The following is a 14,908-nucleotide window of genomic DNA, read 5'->3' as shown; positions in this document are numbered from 1 at the left end:
TAAATAATCAGGCAGTCCCAAACACAGCGAGAAAACAGGTCGAGAAAAACTTACACGAGACTGGCTATGAAGCAATGGCATAAAGCACAACAAACTGGCGAGTAAACCATGCAACCCGTGAAGCTAATATACACCCTGGTGATGAGCTACCAATTAGAAGCAGGTGTGTGGAAACCACCAGAATAGGGGTGTGGCCCAAAGGTGTGCCCTGCCCACCACCAGGAGAGACAGATAAGAGAGAAAGGGACAGACCAAGGCCAAGCAGAAAAAACCCCACAAGAGAAATCACAAAACATAACCTAACTAAGCAGAGCAAACACAATAAAACAAAATCCAAACCCTGACAACAAATGCATTGTTAGCCTTTGTCTCTTTCAAGCTGTTCTGGTGTTCTTGGAGACTTTGTGAATTTTGCTTCCTTTTTTTGTTGGAAAAAATAAAAACTGTTGCTTTGAGACTTTGTTCCTCTCTGACTTCTTTGGACACCTTTGAGGAAATTTTTTTTATGAATTCAGGGTTTTCATGTATCCCATAATCCCTTGTGCGCCAGATAGTCGCTGCAATCAAAACAACATAGAGAATCCACATGATGACAATTGTAAATGAATATTATACTACAAAAATGTAAGTTTTTAAGCTTTTCATCACGTTAATAAGAGACTGCATGCATGATACCCTGAAACAATTATAACAAATAATCCGTGCCTGCTACGTTTAATCTGCGTGGAATTTAATAAGCGCAAACCGAATTTCAGACATATTATATATATTAGTCTGGAACAAAGGACAAACAAACAGTGTTGTAAAGAACAATAATAAAGACGTTAAAGAGCAAACTTCACTTTCCCCCAGAACAACATGATCAGGAAGCGAGCGTAGCTCACAGCAGCTCCCATTGAAAATAACGGAGAAACAGCCTGTGATTCTCGCTTGTTTACATAAAATAAATGCAATAACGATGTCTAAAAACCCAGAGAATATATTCATGAGAGGTTTAGGCACAATATAAAAATAGTTTTATGTTGCGTTGTTAATGGTGTTATCCATGTGCAGCGGTTAAAGTGCAGCCCGATCAGAGCGTCTCAGTGTAGTTCTCAATGTTACTGCGATCTCACAGTGCAGCGACCTCTCTGAGGTTTTGCGGGATTTGAAAGCTGAAAAGCCTCAATGAGCAGCTAAAACACTTAGATTCTTGTCTGGTGAGAAGGGTCCTAAATTCTCCATGACATATTTATGCAGGAAACATGACCATACTGACAGGTAAGAAAGTTTTATCAGTATTCTTTACATCATGTCATCCTCAGAAACAGACATAGGTGCATTTGGGTGGGAAAAAAGCATTAATATAATTTGTTGTTAATGCGTCATGGGTGTTTGTAGCGAGGACAGTCACATAGAGTTTTAGTAAAATTTAAAAAATGTGTAAAAATGTCTTTGTAAGCCGTCGCCATGCTTTGAGAGACGACAACTGTTTTTCAACTCAAATCTGCAGTGCAAAACCGCAGATGAAAAGCTCGCAGCTCACTGATAGTGGGCGAAGTGGGCAGTTCAACTGAACGCCAACCTCCCCCTGCACACGGACCAGTGACACTGGTTTTAATGGTGCGATCAGTTACTAAGTAATACATTACCGGCATCACTGGTCAGGATGCTCTTCCTTGACTACACTTCTGCCTTCAACACCATCCATCCAAAAAAGCTGATTAGGAAACTGTCTGACCTGGGGGTCCCAACCGCCACCTGCAACTGGGTTCTGGATTTCCTCTCAGACAGACCGCAGGTTGTACAGATGAGAGGGAAGGTTTCCGCTGAGCTTACAATCAGCACCGGATGACCTCAGGGCTGCTGCCTCAGCCCCAAACTCTTCACCCTATACACCCACGACTGTGTATCCAACATGGACAACAGAGTCATCATCATCAAATACGCTGATAACACGACCATCCCGTACTTCGTCAAGGGTGAGGATGAGACTGGGTACAGGGCAGTGGTCAACGGCACACTTGCCTACGGAGAGGAAAACGATCTCATCCTCAATGTAGGAAAGAAAACAGAAATCATCACTGACTTCAGAAGAAAGTCCCTCAACTGAACCCCCTCACCATCAAGGGTATTGAAGTAATGAAAGTGGACAGCCACAAGATCTTCGGCCTTCATGTTTCATCTGATCTGAGTTGATCTGCAAAGCATCATGTCTCTTCTGACCACTAATTCCATGTGTCCACACATTGTGTGCTGAAATCATTTCCTTGTCCAGTGCATCTCTTTCCGTAAAGAGGAAAACAGGTGACAACATGATGATCTAAACACCCCTGGAAAATGCGGACCATGAAACCACTCCTTTTGCAGTTTACAACCTCATTTGCCATTTTAGCTGGGAGGAAATATCATCACAATGTGCACCTGGACATGCCCCAAATGTATTTGCACTATTTACACAGCCTGTTTTTACGTCCACCATCGGGATTGGGGACTTTGTGTCCAATCAGGAATACCTCAACTTTCCCATAGAGAATTTTAGATTGGACAAAGCATGGAGTTTCTTGAGGGATTTCAAGACTTACCTGTTTTGGGAGTATTTAATGACAAACTAATTCATGATTAATTCAAAAAATTCATGAAGCGCAAATAATATCTAGCTTAATAATTTGTGTATATTCAAATACACAGAGTATGTGTGTGTACCTGTGTTCCAGGTGTTGTTGCAGTGAGCCCAGGGGAGTTCAGCACTGAAGGAAGATATGAGGTAAAGAAAAGCCCAGGCCAGGATGACGATGTAATAAATTACTTTGTATAGCCCAATCATTTGAGTACCATAGCCTATACCTGCAGGAAAAACTTAGATTATTATAGTGTTGAAGAATGCTCAACTGTCTAAATTTGAACAAGCAATCATTTTATATAATACTGGAGACTGGTTACTGTTGCTTGAGTGGTCTGTGTTACACTTATTTGCCAGGGGTGCACATGAGAAAGCCCAAGATGTTCCTTAAGCCCCAGTCTCACAGAGATAAAACTGTGATATAACTCAAACATGTAGATGTCTTTCAGACATCATAATCGTCATCATGTTCATTATCACATTCACTAAAGCCCAGTTATCCTAACACATTGGGTGTGTGACCGCTTTGAGTGGCACCTGTATGTTGAAACTGCCTTCGGACAGAGGCTGAACTACTGTGAAGACCCGTCTTTACGTCCACCAAGGATGTAATAAAGTCACTGGCGTTTATTTATTTGTCTGTCAGCAGTATTATGTCAAAACTACTACACTGATTTTGATGAAATTTTCACCACAGATAGATATTAGGCCATGGAAGACTCCATTAAATTTTGGAGGTGATCCCGATCAGGATTCTAAATCAAGATTTCACTTTATACAGGCTTTGAAGGATTATGGCAAAACTACTTCATGGATTCTCACCAAAAGGTTATCCGGATTGGCGGACATCAGAAATCTCAGACTGCTCTTGTTCATTCATTTGTTGAGCATTTTATTGCAGATATCTGCAATAATGTGTCTTTGTGTGGTTAATTGTTCCAATGGTTCATCAAAGTTGTCTGTGCTCCAGTATTTCTGTTGAGTAAAGTTATCAAATGATTCAATTTTAACATTAACATTTTTAGCAGGTGTTGGTAGCTTCAGGATGTTAGGTCAAGTTAATCCACGAACACTAAGGGCCCCGTCCCACTGGCGTTTAGGAGGATTTGAGATCCGCATCACGGCCTGAACACATACTGAAGACATACGCAGGACATACACAACCAACGCGCCGCATATCCCCTGTCATCCGCTGATATCCGCAACCGACGGGTTGGCACGGCTTGGCGGTGGACTGGGACAGCGTGCAAAACAGATATGACGCGTGCTCAGCACAGCCACATCACGGTCGCAAATGGTATGTCGCGCATGCAGACAGAGTGGGCACGGATGAAGCGAGTGCATCACGGCCGCTGTGCCCCTCATGGGGGCGCCTCCATGGTCGCCTTCACTTCTGTTCCCTGTTATATCCGCTTTTCTTCCTCATGTATTCGCTGATCCACCCCGGGACATTTGTCATTTCCGCCCACCTTTGTTGCGGACGCTCAGCTTTTGTCTCCTCATTTCATGCACAAATCCTCCTAAACGCCAGTGGGACAGGGCCCTAAGGAAACAAGTTGGCCGCATCTCAGGCTGCTCAGTGTATTGTGGGATTTAAAAAAAAGAAAGGACTACCAACTAAACCTGTGAAAACATGGTAAAGATGACAGAATGCAATATAAATTTGAGCAATCAGTGCAGTTTAGATGACTTTAAAAGGTGGAAAGTTGATGAATTGAAATTTTTTTGTAAGTGCCCAGTCTCCATGTTCATGGGAAATGCAAAGATGGACATATTGCATTAGCATACGGCAGAGAGTTGACAGAATTGTTACACCCAACCCTCTGAAACCGACAGATGGTTTGATTGGCAAAAATACTGGTGTAAAAACGTGGTCCCCAAGCATGGATGCAGATACTGCTGATGATTTGATGGAAAATGTCAAGAGAGAACTCTTAAACCCTCTGCAAGGACTACAAGGAAGGTATGTCTTGTCATTGTTTACCAGAACAATGTTCTATTCATATTATTAGGCCCTATAAAAAACTATTAGTTTATCATCCCCACCCGCATGCAAAAATTGGGCCGTATCAATTTGTAAAATTTTTTTATTTTGGCAAATTTCATTGAGGGCGATATAGCTGGTGCAAGCCCCGGCACGTCCGTTAGGTGGCGAGTATGCTTTAGCCAAAGACGGGAGAAGTTTACTGAGCTGGACATAGTGTCAAGGACTCAGCACTCCCCTAGGCTGAGTGATCCTCAACACTAGTCTGCGCATGCGTAAACCTGGTGTCACAGTCTGATCAGCCCCTCTGCCTTCACTGGGAATGAGTCATGTCGGAGCGTGAGCAGCGATTAACAGACTATCATCTCATTTCTGCTTAAAACTGACATTAAAATGACTTAAGAGGTTTTACTTTGTCATCTGATGTAACATTATTCTCTTTGATCGGTACAGAGTCCATCTCAGATGTGCTGCTGTGGAAATGATTGTTGTACAAAAGCTTTAGATATCTGCCACTGAGATAGATGATGACTGAAGTGCAGTTTTAAACAGAAACGAGGCGATCATCAGTGAATTGCTGCTGACGATCCAAAATGACGCATGCACAGTGAAGGCAGGGGGACCGACCAGAAGTGGGGAACCATTCAGTCTGTGACACTGGAACTTGTCATTGACAACCACACAGAAGATGACTGCCGATAAAGCCAAGAAGTTGAAGCCATGGTACAGGGTGAGTGTCCCCCCTGAGGCAACCATGAGTGATTTTTACAGCCAGTATGCATGTGGTATGCTGCACAATGGAGGTAGTTTGGATGCTGAGTACAGCAGCTGCAAGGTGAGTTTTTCCTCACGGAGTTGTAGCTCTGTGCTGACACATTCTATTCTGTGTGCCTTCTGACAAAATCATCACTCACTTATCTTCAACCGCTTATCCGGGATTGGGTCACGGTGGCAACAGCTCCAGCAGGGGACACCAGACTTCTCTTTCCTGAGCCACATTGACCACCTCTGACTGGGGGACACTGAGGCATACCCAGGCCAGTGTGGAGATATAATCTCTCCAACTAGTCCTGAGTCTTCCCCGGGGTCTCCTCCCAGCTAGCTGTACCTGGAACACCTCCCTAGGGATGCCTAGAGGGGGCATCCTTATCAGATGCCTGAACCAACTCAGCTGGCTCCTTTCAATGCGAAGCAGCAGCGGCTCTACTCCGAGACCCTCACGGATGACTGAACTTCTCACCCTATCTCGAAGGGAGACACCAACCACCCAGCTAAGGAAGCCCATTTCGGCCGCTTGTACCCGCAATATAGTTCTTTCGGCCATGACCCAACCCTCATGACCATAGGTGAGAGTAGGAACGAAGATCGACCAGTAGATCGAGAGCTTCACCTTTTGGCTCAGCTCCCGAACACAGCTCTTGCTTTGTGAGTACAGAGATTGGGTGGCCCTGAGAAGGAACCCCTCCCTCCATACTCCCGCAGCACCTCCCACAGTATTTCCCAGGGTACCCGATCATACACTTTCTCCAAGTCCACAAAACATATGTAGACTGGATGGGCATACTCCAAGGCCTCCTCCAGGATCCTTGTGAGAGTGAAGAGCTGGTCGGTTGTACTACGACCAGGACGAAACCCGCATTGTTCCTCTTCAATCAGAGGTTCGACTATTGGCCAAGCCCTCCTTTCCAGCACCCTGGAGTACACTTTACCAGGGAGGCTGAGTAGTGTGATGCCCCTGTAACTGGCACACACTCTCTGGTCCCCCTTTTTAAATATTTGGACCACCACCCCAGTTTGCCACTCCTTAGGCACTGTCCCAGACCTCAACGTAATGTTGAAGAGACATCTCATCCAAGACAGAGCCACCTAGAGACACCTAGAGCTTTCAGCATTTCTGGACGGATCGCATCAACCCCCGGGGCCTTGCAACTGTGGAGTTGTTTGGCTATCTCAGTGACTTCCACCAGGGAAACTGATGAAAATCCTCCATCAACTTCTAGCTCTGCCCCTGCTATAGAGGGCAATTTGGTCTGATGCAGGAGTTCCTAAAAGTTTTCCTTCCAGCACCGGATTACATCCTCAGTTGAGGTCAACGGAGTCCCATCCTTACTGTAGATAGTTTGGATGATTCCATGTTTTCCCCTCCTGAGGTGTCTCACGGTCTGCCAGAAGCAACTTGGTGCCAACCGAAAGTCCTTCTCCATGGTTGCTCCGAACTCCTCCCACACCTGCCGCTTTGCCTCCCTCATAGCAGAGGCCACTGCCCTTTGGCCCTGTCAGTACCTTGCAACTGCCTCCGGAGTTGTCCAAGATAACATATCCCAGAAGGACTCCTTCTTCAGTTGGACGGCTTCCCTGACCACCGGTGTCCACCACGATGTTGAAGGGTTGCCACCTCTTGAGGTACCTAAGACCTTCAGGGCACAGCTCCCTGCTGCAGCTTCAGCAACGGAAGCTTTGAACATTGCCCATTTTTACTCAATTCCCCCAACCTCAACAGGGATGCTACAGAAGCTCCACCGGAGGTGTGAGTTGAAGATCTGTTGGACAGTGGGCTCCTGTATATGTTCCCAGTTCATGTGCACTATCTGTTTGGGCTTACCAGGTCTGTCCAAAGTCCTTCCCCACCCTCTGATCCAACTTACCACTAGATGGTGATCAGTTGACAGCTCTGCCCCTCTCTTCACCCAAATATCCAAAACATGAGGCCTCAGATCAGATGATACAATCACAAAATTGATCATCGATCTTCGGCCTAGGGTACTCTGGTACCATGTACACTTATGAGCATCCTTATGTTTGAGCATGGTGTTCATTATGGACAGTCCATGACTAGCACAGAAGTGCAATAACAAATGACCATTCGGGTTTACTGTAGATCGGGGAGGCCGTTCTTCCCAGCCATGCCTTTCCAAGTGTCTATGTCATGGTCCACGTGTGCACTGAAGTCCCCCAGCAGAACAATGGAGGCCCCCACCCGAGCCCCATACAGGACTCCATTCAGGGACTCCAAGAAGGCCGAATACACCAAACTGCTGTTCGGTGCATACGCACAAACAACAGTCAGAGTTTCCCCCACTACCCGAAGGTGCAGGGAGGCGACTCTCATCTACCGGGGTAAACTCCATCACAGCGGCGCTTAGCCGGGGACTAGTGAGTATCCCCACACCCGCCTGGCATCTCACACCCTGGACAACTCCAAGGAAGAATAAGGTCCAACCCCTATAAAGGAGAGTGGTTCTGGAGCTGAGACTGTGCATGGAGGTGAGGCCCACCAGATCTAACTGGTATCACTTCACCTCCCGCACAAGCTCTGGCTCCTTTCCCCACAGCGAGGTTCCACACCCCCAGAGCTAACCCCTGCCACCCAGGTCTGGTCTCCTGAGGCCCTCAACTTTCACTGTCACCCATGGGACAGCCATGGGACAAACTGCAGCTTCTGGCAAAATGTAGCTGAAATTTCACATCATCTTTTAAAGAAAATTCTTCTCTTTTGTTGTATCAAATATGACATATGATATATGACAAAGAGGATATATTTACACACAAACGAAACAGAGTTTGGCAGCTAGCTACCAGCCTGTGACGTCACCATGCTAACATCCATGAAATAGGTTCACAGGCGTTATTAGGTTTCAAAAATAACACAATACTAAAATATCCTCGGATGTATGAGCATTGTGTTCTGTATAATTTGCAGTTGTTTAAGTAATTGTTAGGTTCCAAAAACTGAGTTTGCAGCTAGCAACCAGATTGTGACGTCACGATACAGCTCTTCTCTGAATGCCCTTCACCCCCGTCACTCAAAAACTAAACTGAGTGCTAACGTCTGCTAAATGTCTTTTAAATGACTTCAGAGGTATTATCAAAAAACATTCTGTATTCTAAAAACAGCATTTTCAGTTTTAGAATGATTTATTTCTCGCTAGCTTTTACATAATATGTATATGTCACGGACATGAACAAGTGAAGCTCTTCAGCATCGCACCATGTCATTTAGGTCCTTCAGACTTTTTTTTTTTTTTTGAGAAAATGTTTCGGTGGAGCATGAGCATGGCAAAAACCTTTCAGTGACCCCCTTGCCTTTTTAAGCATTTTTCCCTTTTTTTTTGCCTAAATAAGGGCAAAATATCATATCGGAATATTGTCATATCAATATGATATACGATATGACTATGATTTCACACAAAGTGCAGCAACAGTGAAAATTAAACATTCTTAGACAAAACAGTAATAATACCACACTCATTTTGCACTCATCATAAGGTTAAGATACAGTGCCCTCCAAAAGTATTGGAACACTTGGCATTTCACACATTATATGTTTGATGTCGCTGACATTAATGTGCAAAGCTGTTCACTATCTGTGTATATTTCATCAAAAAATTATTAATAAATAATTCAATAATAAATACTTAAAACTGAATAATTGTTGCAGAACCTGCCATCGGTTTGTGGCTTTGAACGACAATGTTGTATGGTTTGTTGCTTCGTCTCCCATGGCGAAATTTGTTGTGCCATTTCCGTTTAGAGGCTTCGTCTACCATTAGTTTGTGGCTTTTTACCTTTTTTGTGACAATGTTGTCCGGTTTGTGGCTTTTTCTCCACTTGGCAGATTTTTTTGTGCCATTTCCGTTTTGTGCCATTTCCAGTTTGTGCCTTTGTCTACCATAAGAGCGAGCTTCGTGCCGCACAGCAGCACTTCGCTGATAATAGATGATCAGTGGTGGACACAGCGAACCAAAACTTTTGTTTCAATAACCGCTAATCAGCGAACTGAAAAGTTATCTTTTATAACACTTAACCGATAAACCACAAAAAAATTTATCAGAAGCTACAGCTAACCGCTAACCGATAGCTTTCAGTATTGTCTCCGGTACACTCTCAGCTACTAATAAGCTGATTTTGAGTTTTAACACCGCCAATGCTTCTGATAGAATAAAAGGCTATCACAAACCCAAACACAGCCAATGAGTCAGCACTGCTGTCTTTGTACACACTACACACTGCACACTGCTGTTGGGAAGCGTCATTTACCTTGACAGCATACAGTGGTCCAGCCGTGAGGCAGATGTCTTGAAAATGAAAGTAGGTTTGACTTATGGTTTTGATTTATAAACCAAATTTATCCGGATAGTTTAACTGCATTAATGTCAAGTCTGTCATTTGTACAAAGTGAAAATATAACACATATCTTTTAATTTTAAAATAATGCACTAATTCTGAGGTGTTCAATATATTAACAAAAACAGATGCCAAACTGCATTATGGGTAAACTGAGCATCAGTTTCAATTCAATTTATTCACTTTATATAGCGCCAAATCACAACAGAGTTGCCTCAAGGCGCTTCACACAAAACAATTCAGAAAACAAAATAAAATGAATTAAAACATTACAAAGCATAGTAAAAGAGTAAAAACGTAAAAAACATAGAAACATAATATGCCAGTATATAATATACCATCCAGTAGATAAGTCAAAATGCATAGAACACTGCCATCTACAGGATGGCAGTGTAAATGACGCCTGGTTATATCACATGATTGTTGCTGCCTGGCTGAATCACAACTTGAAAAGAATTTTCAGTTTTGCCAATGCCTTTTTGTTAACAAATAAAAAAAGACATTTTACAAAGACACATTTATTTGTAAAAGCCAACACATACTTTAAGTTTTGTGTTGGTTAAATGAATCAACCAATTGGTGATCGCAGGTTCAGTTTACCCATAATGCAGTTTGGCATCGGTGAGTGTGTTAATATGTTCAAAACGACAGAATTAGTGCATTATTTTAAAATTAAAAGATATGTGTTATATTTTCACTTTGTACAAATGATAGAGTTGACATTAATGTTGTTAAACTATCTGGATTGATTTGGTTTATAAATCAAAACCATAAGTCAAACCTGCTATCCTTTTGAGGACTTCGGCCTCACGGCTGCACCACTGTGTGCTGCAAAGGGTAATGACTTGAGTTTTTTTGTGTGTGTGGCAGCCTGGCAGCCAGACCCCTTCTGCTGGGGTAGACTTGAGCTCAGCTCCTCTTACCTGCCTCACTGCTGCAAAATACACAGCAGACAGAAGCCAACAGGGCTTATAAATGTTTTTCACCATTACTAATTATGTAAAAAAAAAAACAAAAAAAAAAACGTTAGTGGTCTAAAAGTTATCGAACTAAATTTATCGGATGCTAATTGGTCCGCTGATGGTTTTTGAAGTTAGCTGAAAAGCTAATCTGCTTCGCTTCAATAATTAGAGGTTAGCAGATTAGTGGAACTGTGCCCACCACTGTATATGACAAAGAGCATATATTTACAAACTAAACTGTGTTTGCAGCTAGCAACCAGACTGTGACATCACGGTGCAGCTCTACTCTGATTGGCTGTCACCCCTGCCACTTAAAAACTAAACTGAATGCTAACATCTGCCAAATGTCTTTAAATCACTTTAGAGGTATTATTAGGTTCTAAAAATAACGCTTTCAGTTTTAGAAGTGTTTATTTTTCGCTAGCTTTTACATAATATACAACCCCAATTCCAATGAAGTTGGGACATTGTGTAAAATGTAAATAAAAAGAGAATACAATGATTTGCAAATCCTCTTCAACCTATATTCAATTGAATACACCACAAAGATATTTAATGTTCAAACTGATAAACGTTATTGTTTTTGTGCAAATATATGCTCATTTTGAAATGGATGCCTGCAACACGTTTCAAAAAGTTGGGACTGGCAACAAAAGACTGGAAAAGTTGATGAATGCTCAAAGAACACCTGTTTGGAAACAGGTGAGTGTCATGAGTGGGTATAAAAGGAGCATCCCCAAAAGGCTCAGCCCTTCACAAGCAAAGATTGGTTGAGGATCACCACTTTGTGAAGAACTGCATGAAAAAATAGTCCAACAGTTTAAGAACAATGTTTCTCAATGTTCAATTGCAAGGCATTTAGGGATTCCATCATCTACAGTCCACAATGTCGGACTCTGTAGTTTTCTCTGGGCCCCTCCCCAATCGGACCGGGAGTGACATGTTTAGCCGCATGTTCTCCTTGAATTGCTGGCTGTCTGAGTGGTGTCCAAAAAATGAGGTGGGCTTCATAGATAATTGGCAAAGCTTCTGGGGAAAACCTGGTCTTGTTAGGAGAGACGGCATCCATCCCACTTTGGATGGAGCAGCTCTCATTTCTAGAAATCTGGCCAATTTTCTTAAATCCTCCAAACCGTGACTATCCAGGGTTGGGACCAGGAAGCAGAGTTGTAGTCTTACACACCTCTCTGCAGCTTCTCTCCCCCTGCCATCCCCTCATTACCCCATCCCCGTAGAGATGGTGCCTGCTCCCAGACTATCAATAACCAGCAAAAATCTATTTAAGCATAAAAATTCAAAAAGAAAAAATAATATAGCACCTTCAACTGCACCACAGACTAAAACAGTTAAATGTGGTCTATTAAACATTAGGTCTCTCTCTTCTAAGTCCCTGTTGGTAAATGATATAATAATTGATCAACATATTGATTTATTCTGCCTTACAGAAACCTGGTTACAGCAGGATGAATATGTTAGTTTAAATGAGTCAACACCCCCGAGTCACACTAACTGTCAGAATGCTCGTAGCACGGGCTGGGGCGGAGGATTAGCAGCAATCTTCCATTCCAGCTTATTAATTAATCAAAAACCCAGACAGAGCTTTAATTCATTTGAAAGCTTGACTCTTAGTCTTGTCCATCCAAATTGGAAGTCCCAAAAACCAGTTTTATTTGTTATTATCTATCGTCCACCTGGTCGTTACTGTGAGTTTCTCTGTGAATTTTCAGACCTTTTGTCTGACTTAGTGCTTAGCTCAGATAAGATAATTATAGTGGGCGATTTTAACATCCACACAGATGCTGAGAATGACAGCCTCAACACTGCATTTAATCTATTATTAGACTCTATTGGCTTTGCTCAAAAAGTAAATGAGTCCACCCACCACTTTAATCATATCTTAGATCTTGTTCTGACTTATGGTATAGAAATAGAAGACTTAACAGTATTCCCTGAAAACTCCCTTCTGTCTGATCATTTCTTAATAACATTTACATTTACTCTGATGGACTACCCAGCAGTGGGGAATAAGTTTCATTACACTAGAAGTCTTTCAGAAAGCGCTATAACTAGGTTTAAGGATATGATTCCTTCTTTATGTTCTCTAATGCCATATACCAACACAGTGCAGAGTAGCTACCTAAACTCTGTAAGTGAGATAGAGTATCTCGTCAATAGTTTTACATCCTCATTGAAGACAACTTTGGATGCTGTAGCTCCTCTAAAAAAGAGAGCTTTAAATCAGAAGTGCCTGACTCCGTGGTATAACTCACAAACTCGTAGCTTAAAGCAGATAACCCGTAAGTTGGAGAGGAAATGGCGTCTCACTAATTTAGAAGATCTTCACTTAGCCTGGAAAAAGAGTCTGTTGCTCTATAAAAAAGCCCTCCATAAAGCTAGGACATCTTTCTACTCATCACTAATTGAAGAAAATAAGAACAACCCCAGGTTTCTTTTCAGCACTGTAGCCAGGCTGACAAAGAGTCAGCGCTCTATTGAGCTGAGTATTCCATTAACTTTAACTAGTAATGACTTCATGACTTTCTTTGCTAACAAAATTTTAACTATTAGAGAAAAAATTACTCATAACCATCCCAAAGACGTATCGTTATCTTTGGCTGCTTTCAGTGATGCCGGTATTTGGTTAGACTCTTTCTCTCCGATTGTTCTGTCTGAGTTATTTTCATTAGTTACTTCATCCAAACCATCAACATGTTTATTAGACCCCATTCCTACCAGGCTGCTCAAGGAAGCCCTACCATTATTTAATGCTTCGATCTTAAATATGATCAATCTATCTTTGTTAGTTGGCTATGTATCACAGGCTTTTAAGGTGGCAGTAATTAAACCATTACTTAAAAAGCCATCACTTGACCCAGCTATCTTAGCTAATTATAGGCCAATCTCCAACCTTCCTTTTCTCTCAAAAATTCTTGAAAGGGTAGTTGTAAAACAGCTAACTGATCATCTGCAGAGGAATGGTCTATTTGAAGAGTTTCAGTCAGGTTTTAGAATTCATCATAGTACAGAAACAGCATTAGTGAAGGTTACAAATGATCTTCTTATGGCCTCGGACAGTGGACTCATCTCTGTGCTTGTTCTGTTAGACCTCAGTGCTGCTTTTGATACTGTTGACCATAAAATTTTATTACAGAGATTAGAGCATGCCATAGGTATTAAAGGCCCTGCGCTGCGGTGGTTTGAATCATATTTGTCTAATAGATTACAATTTGTTCATGTAAATGGGGAATCTTCTTCACAGACTAAAGTTAATTATGGAGTTCCACTAGGTTCTGTGCTAGGACCAATTTTATTCACTTTATACATGCTTCCCTTAGGCAGTATTATTAGACGGTATTGCTTAAATTTTCATTGTTACGCAGATGATACCCAGCTTTATCTATCCATGAAGCCAGAGGACACACACCAATTAGCTAAACTGCAGGATTGTCTTACAGACATAAAGACATGGATGACCTCTAATTTCCTGCTTTTAAACTCAGATAAAACTGAAGTTATTGTACTTGGCCCCACAAGTCTTAGAAACATGGTGTCTAACCAGATCCTTACTCTGGATGGCATTACCCTGACCTCTAGTAATACTGTGAGAAATCTTGGAGTCATTTTTGATCAGGATATGTCATTCAAAGCGCATATTAAACAAATATGTAGGACTGCTTTTTTGCATTTACGCAATATCTCTAAAATCAGAAAGGTCTTGTCTCAGAGTGATGCTGAAAAACTAATTCATGCATTTATTTCCTCTAGGCTGGACTATTGTAATTCATTATTATCAGGTTGTCCTAAAAGTTCCCTGAAAAGCCTTCAGTTAATTCAAAATGCTGCAGCTAGAGTACTGACGGGGACTAGAAGGAGAGAGCATATCTCACCCATATAGGCCTCTCTTCATTGGCTTCCTGTTAATTCTAGAATAGAATTTAAAATTCTTCTTCTTACTTATAAGGTTTTGAATAATCAGGTCCCATCTTATCTTAGGGACCTCGTAGTACCATATCACCCCAATAGAGCGCTTCGCTGTCAGACTGCAGGCTTACTTGTAGTTCCTAGGGTTTGTAAGAGTAGAATGGGAGGCAGAGCCTTCAGCTTTCAGGCTCCTCTCTTGTGGAACCAGCTCCCAATTCAGATCAGGGAGACAGACACCCTCTCTACTTTTAAGATTAGGCTTAAAACTTTCCTTTTTGCTAAAGCTTATAGTTAGGGCTGGATCAGGTGACCCTG

General features: G+C 42.2%; 1 protein-coding gene across 1 annotated transcript in view; it reads right to left on the bottom strand.

Moving 5' to 3' along the window:
* Positions 1 to 1,870: 1,870 nt before the first annotated feature.
* LOC117521186 (sodium- and chloride-dependent betaine transporter-like) overlaps positions 1,871 to 14,908 on the bottom strand; it is a 36,117-nt gene continuing 23,079 nt past the window's right edge. Inside the window, exons 3-4 of the mRNA XM_034182536.1 lie at positions 2,686 to 2,826; positions 1,871 to 2,007 (exon numbers count right to left, since the gene is read on the bottom strand). Of these exons, the coding sequence (XP_034038427.1) occupies positions 1,871 to 2,007; positions 2,686 to 2,826 (278 nt within the window). The remainder of the gene's footprint in view (positions 2,008 to 2,685; positions 2,827 to 14,908) is intronic.

Source organism: Thalassophryne amazonica, chromosome 12 (assembly GCF_902500255.1).
Source record: "Thalassophryne amazonica chromosome 12, fThaAma1.1, whole genome shotgun sequence".
Classification (NCBI taxonomy): domain Eukaryota; kingdom Metazoa; phylum Chordata; class Actinopteri; order Batrachoidiformes; family Batrachoididae; genus Thalassophryne; species Thalassophryne amazonica.
Note: the sequence above shows the minus strand (reverse complement) of the source record. Positions and strands in the feature narration are given on the sequence as shown.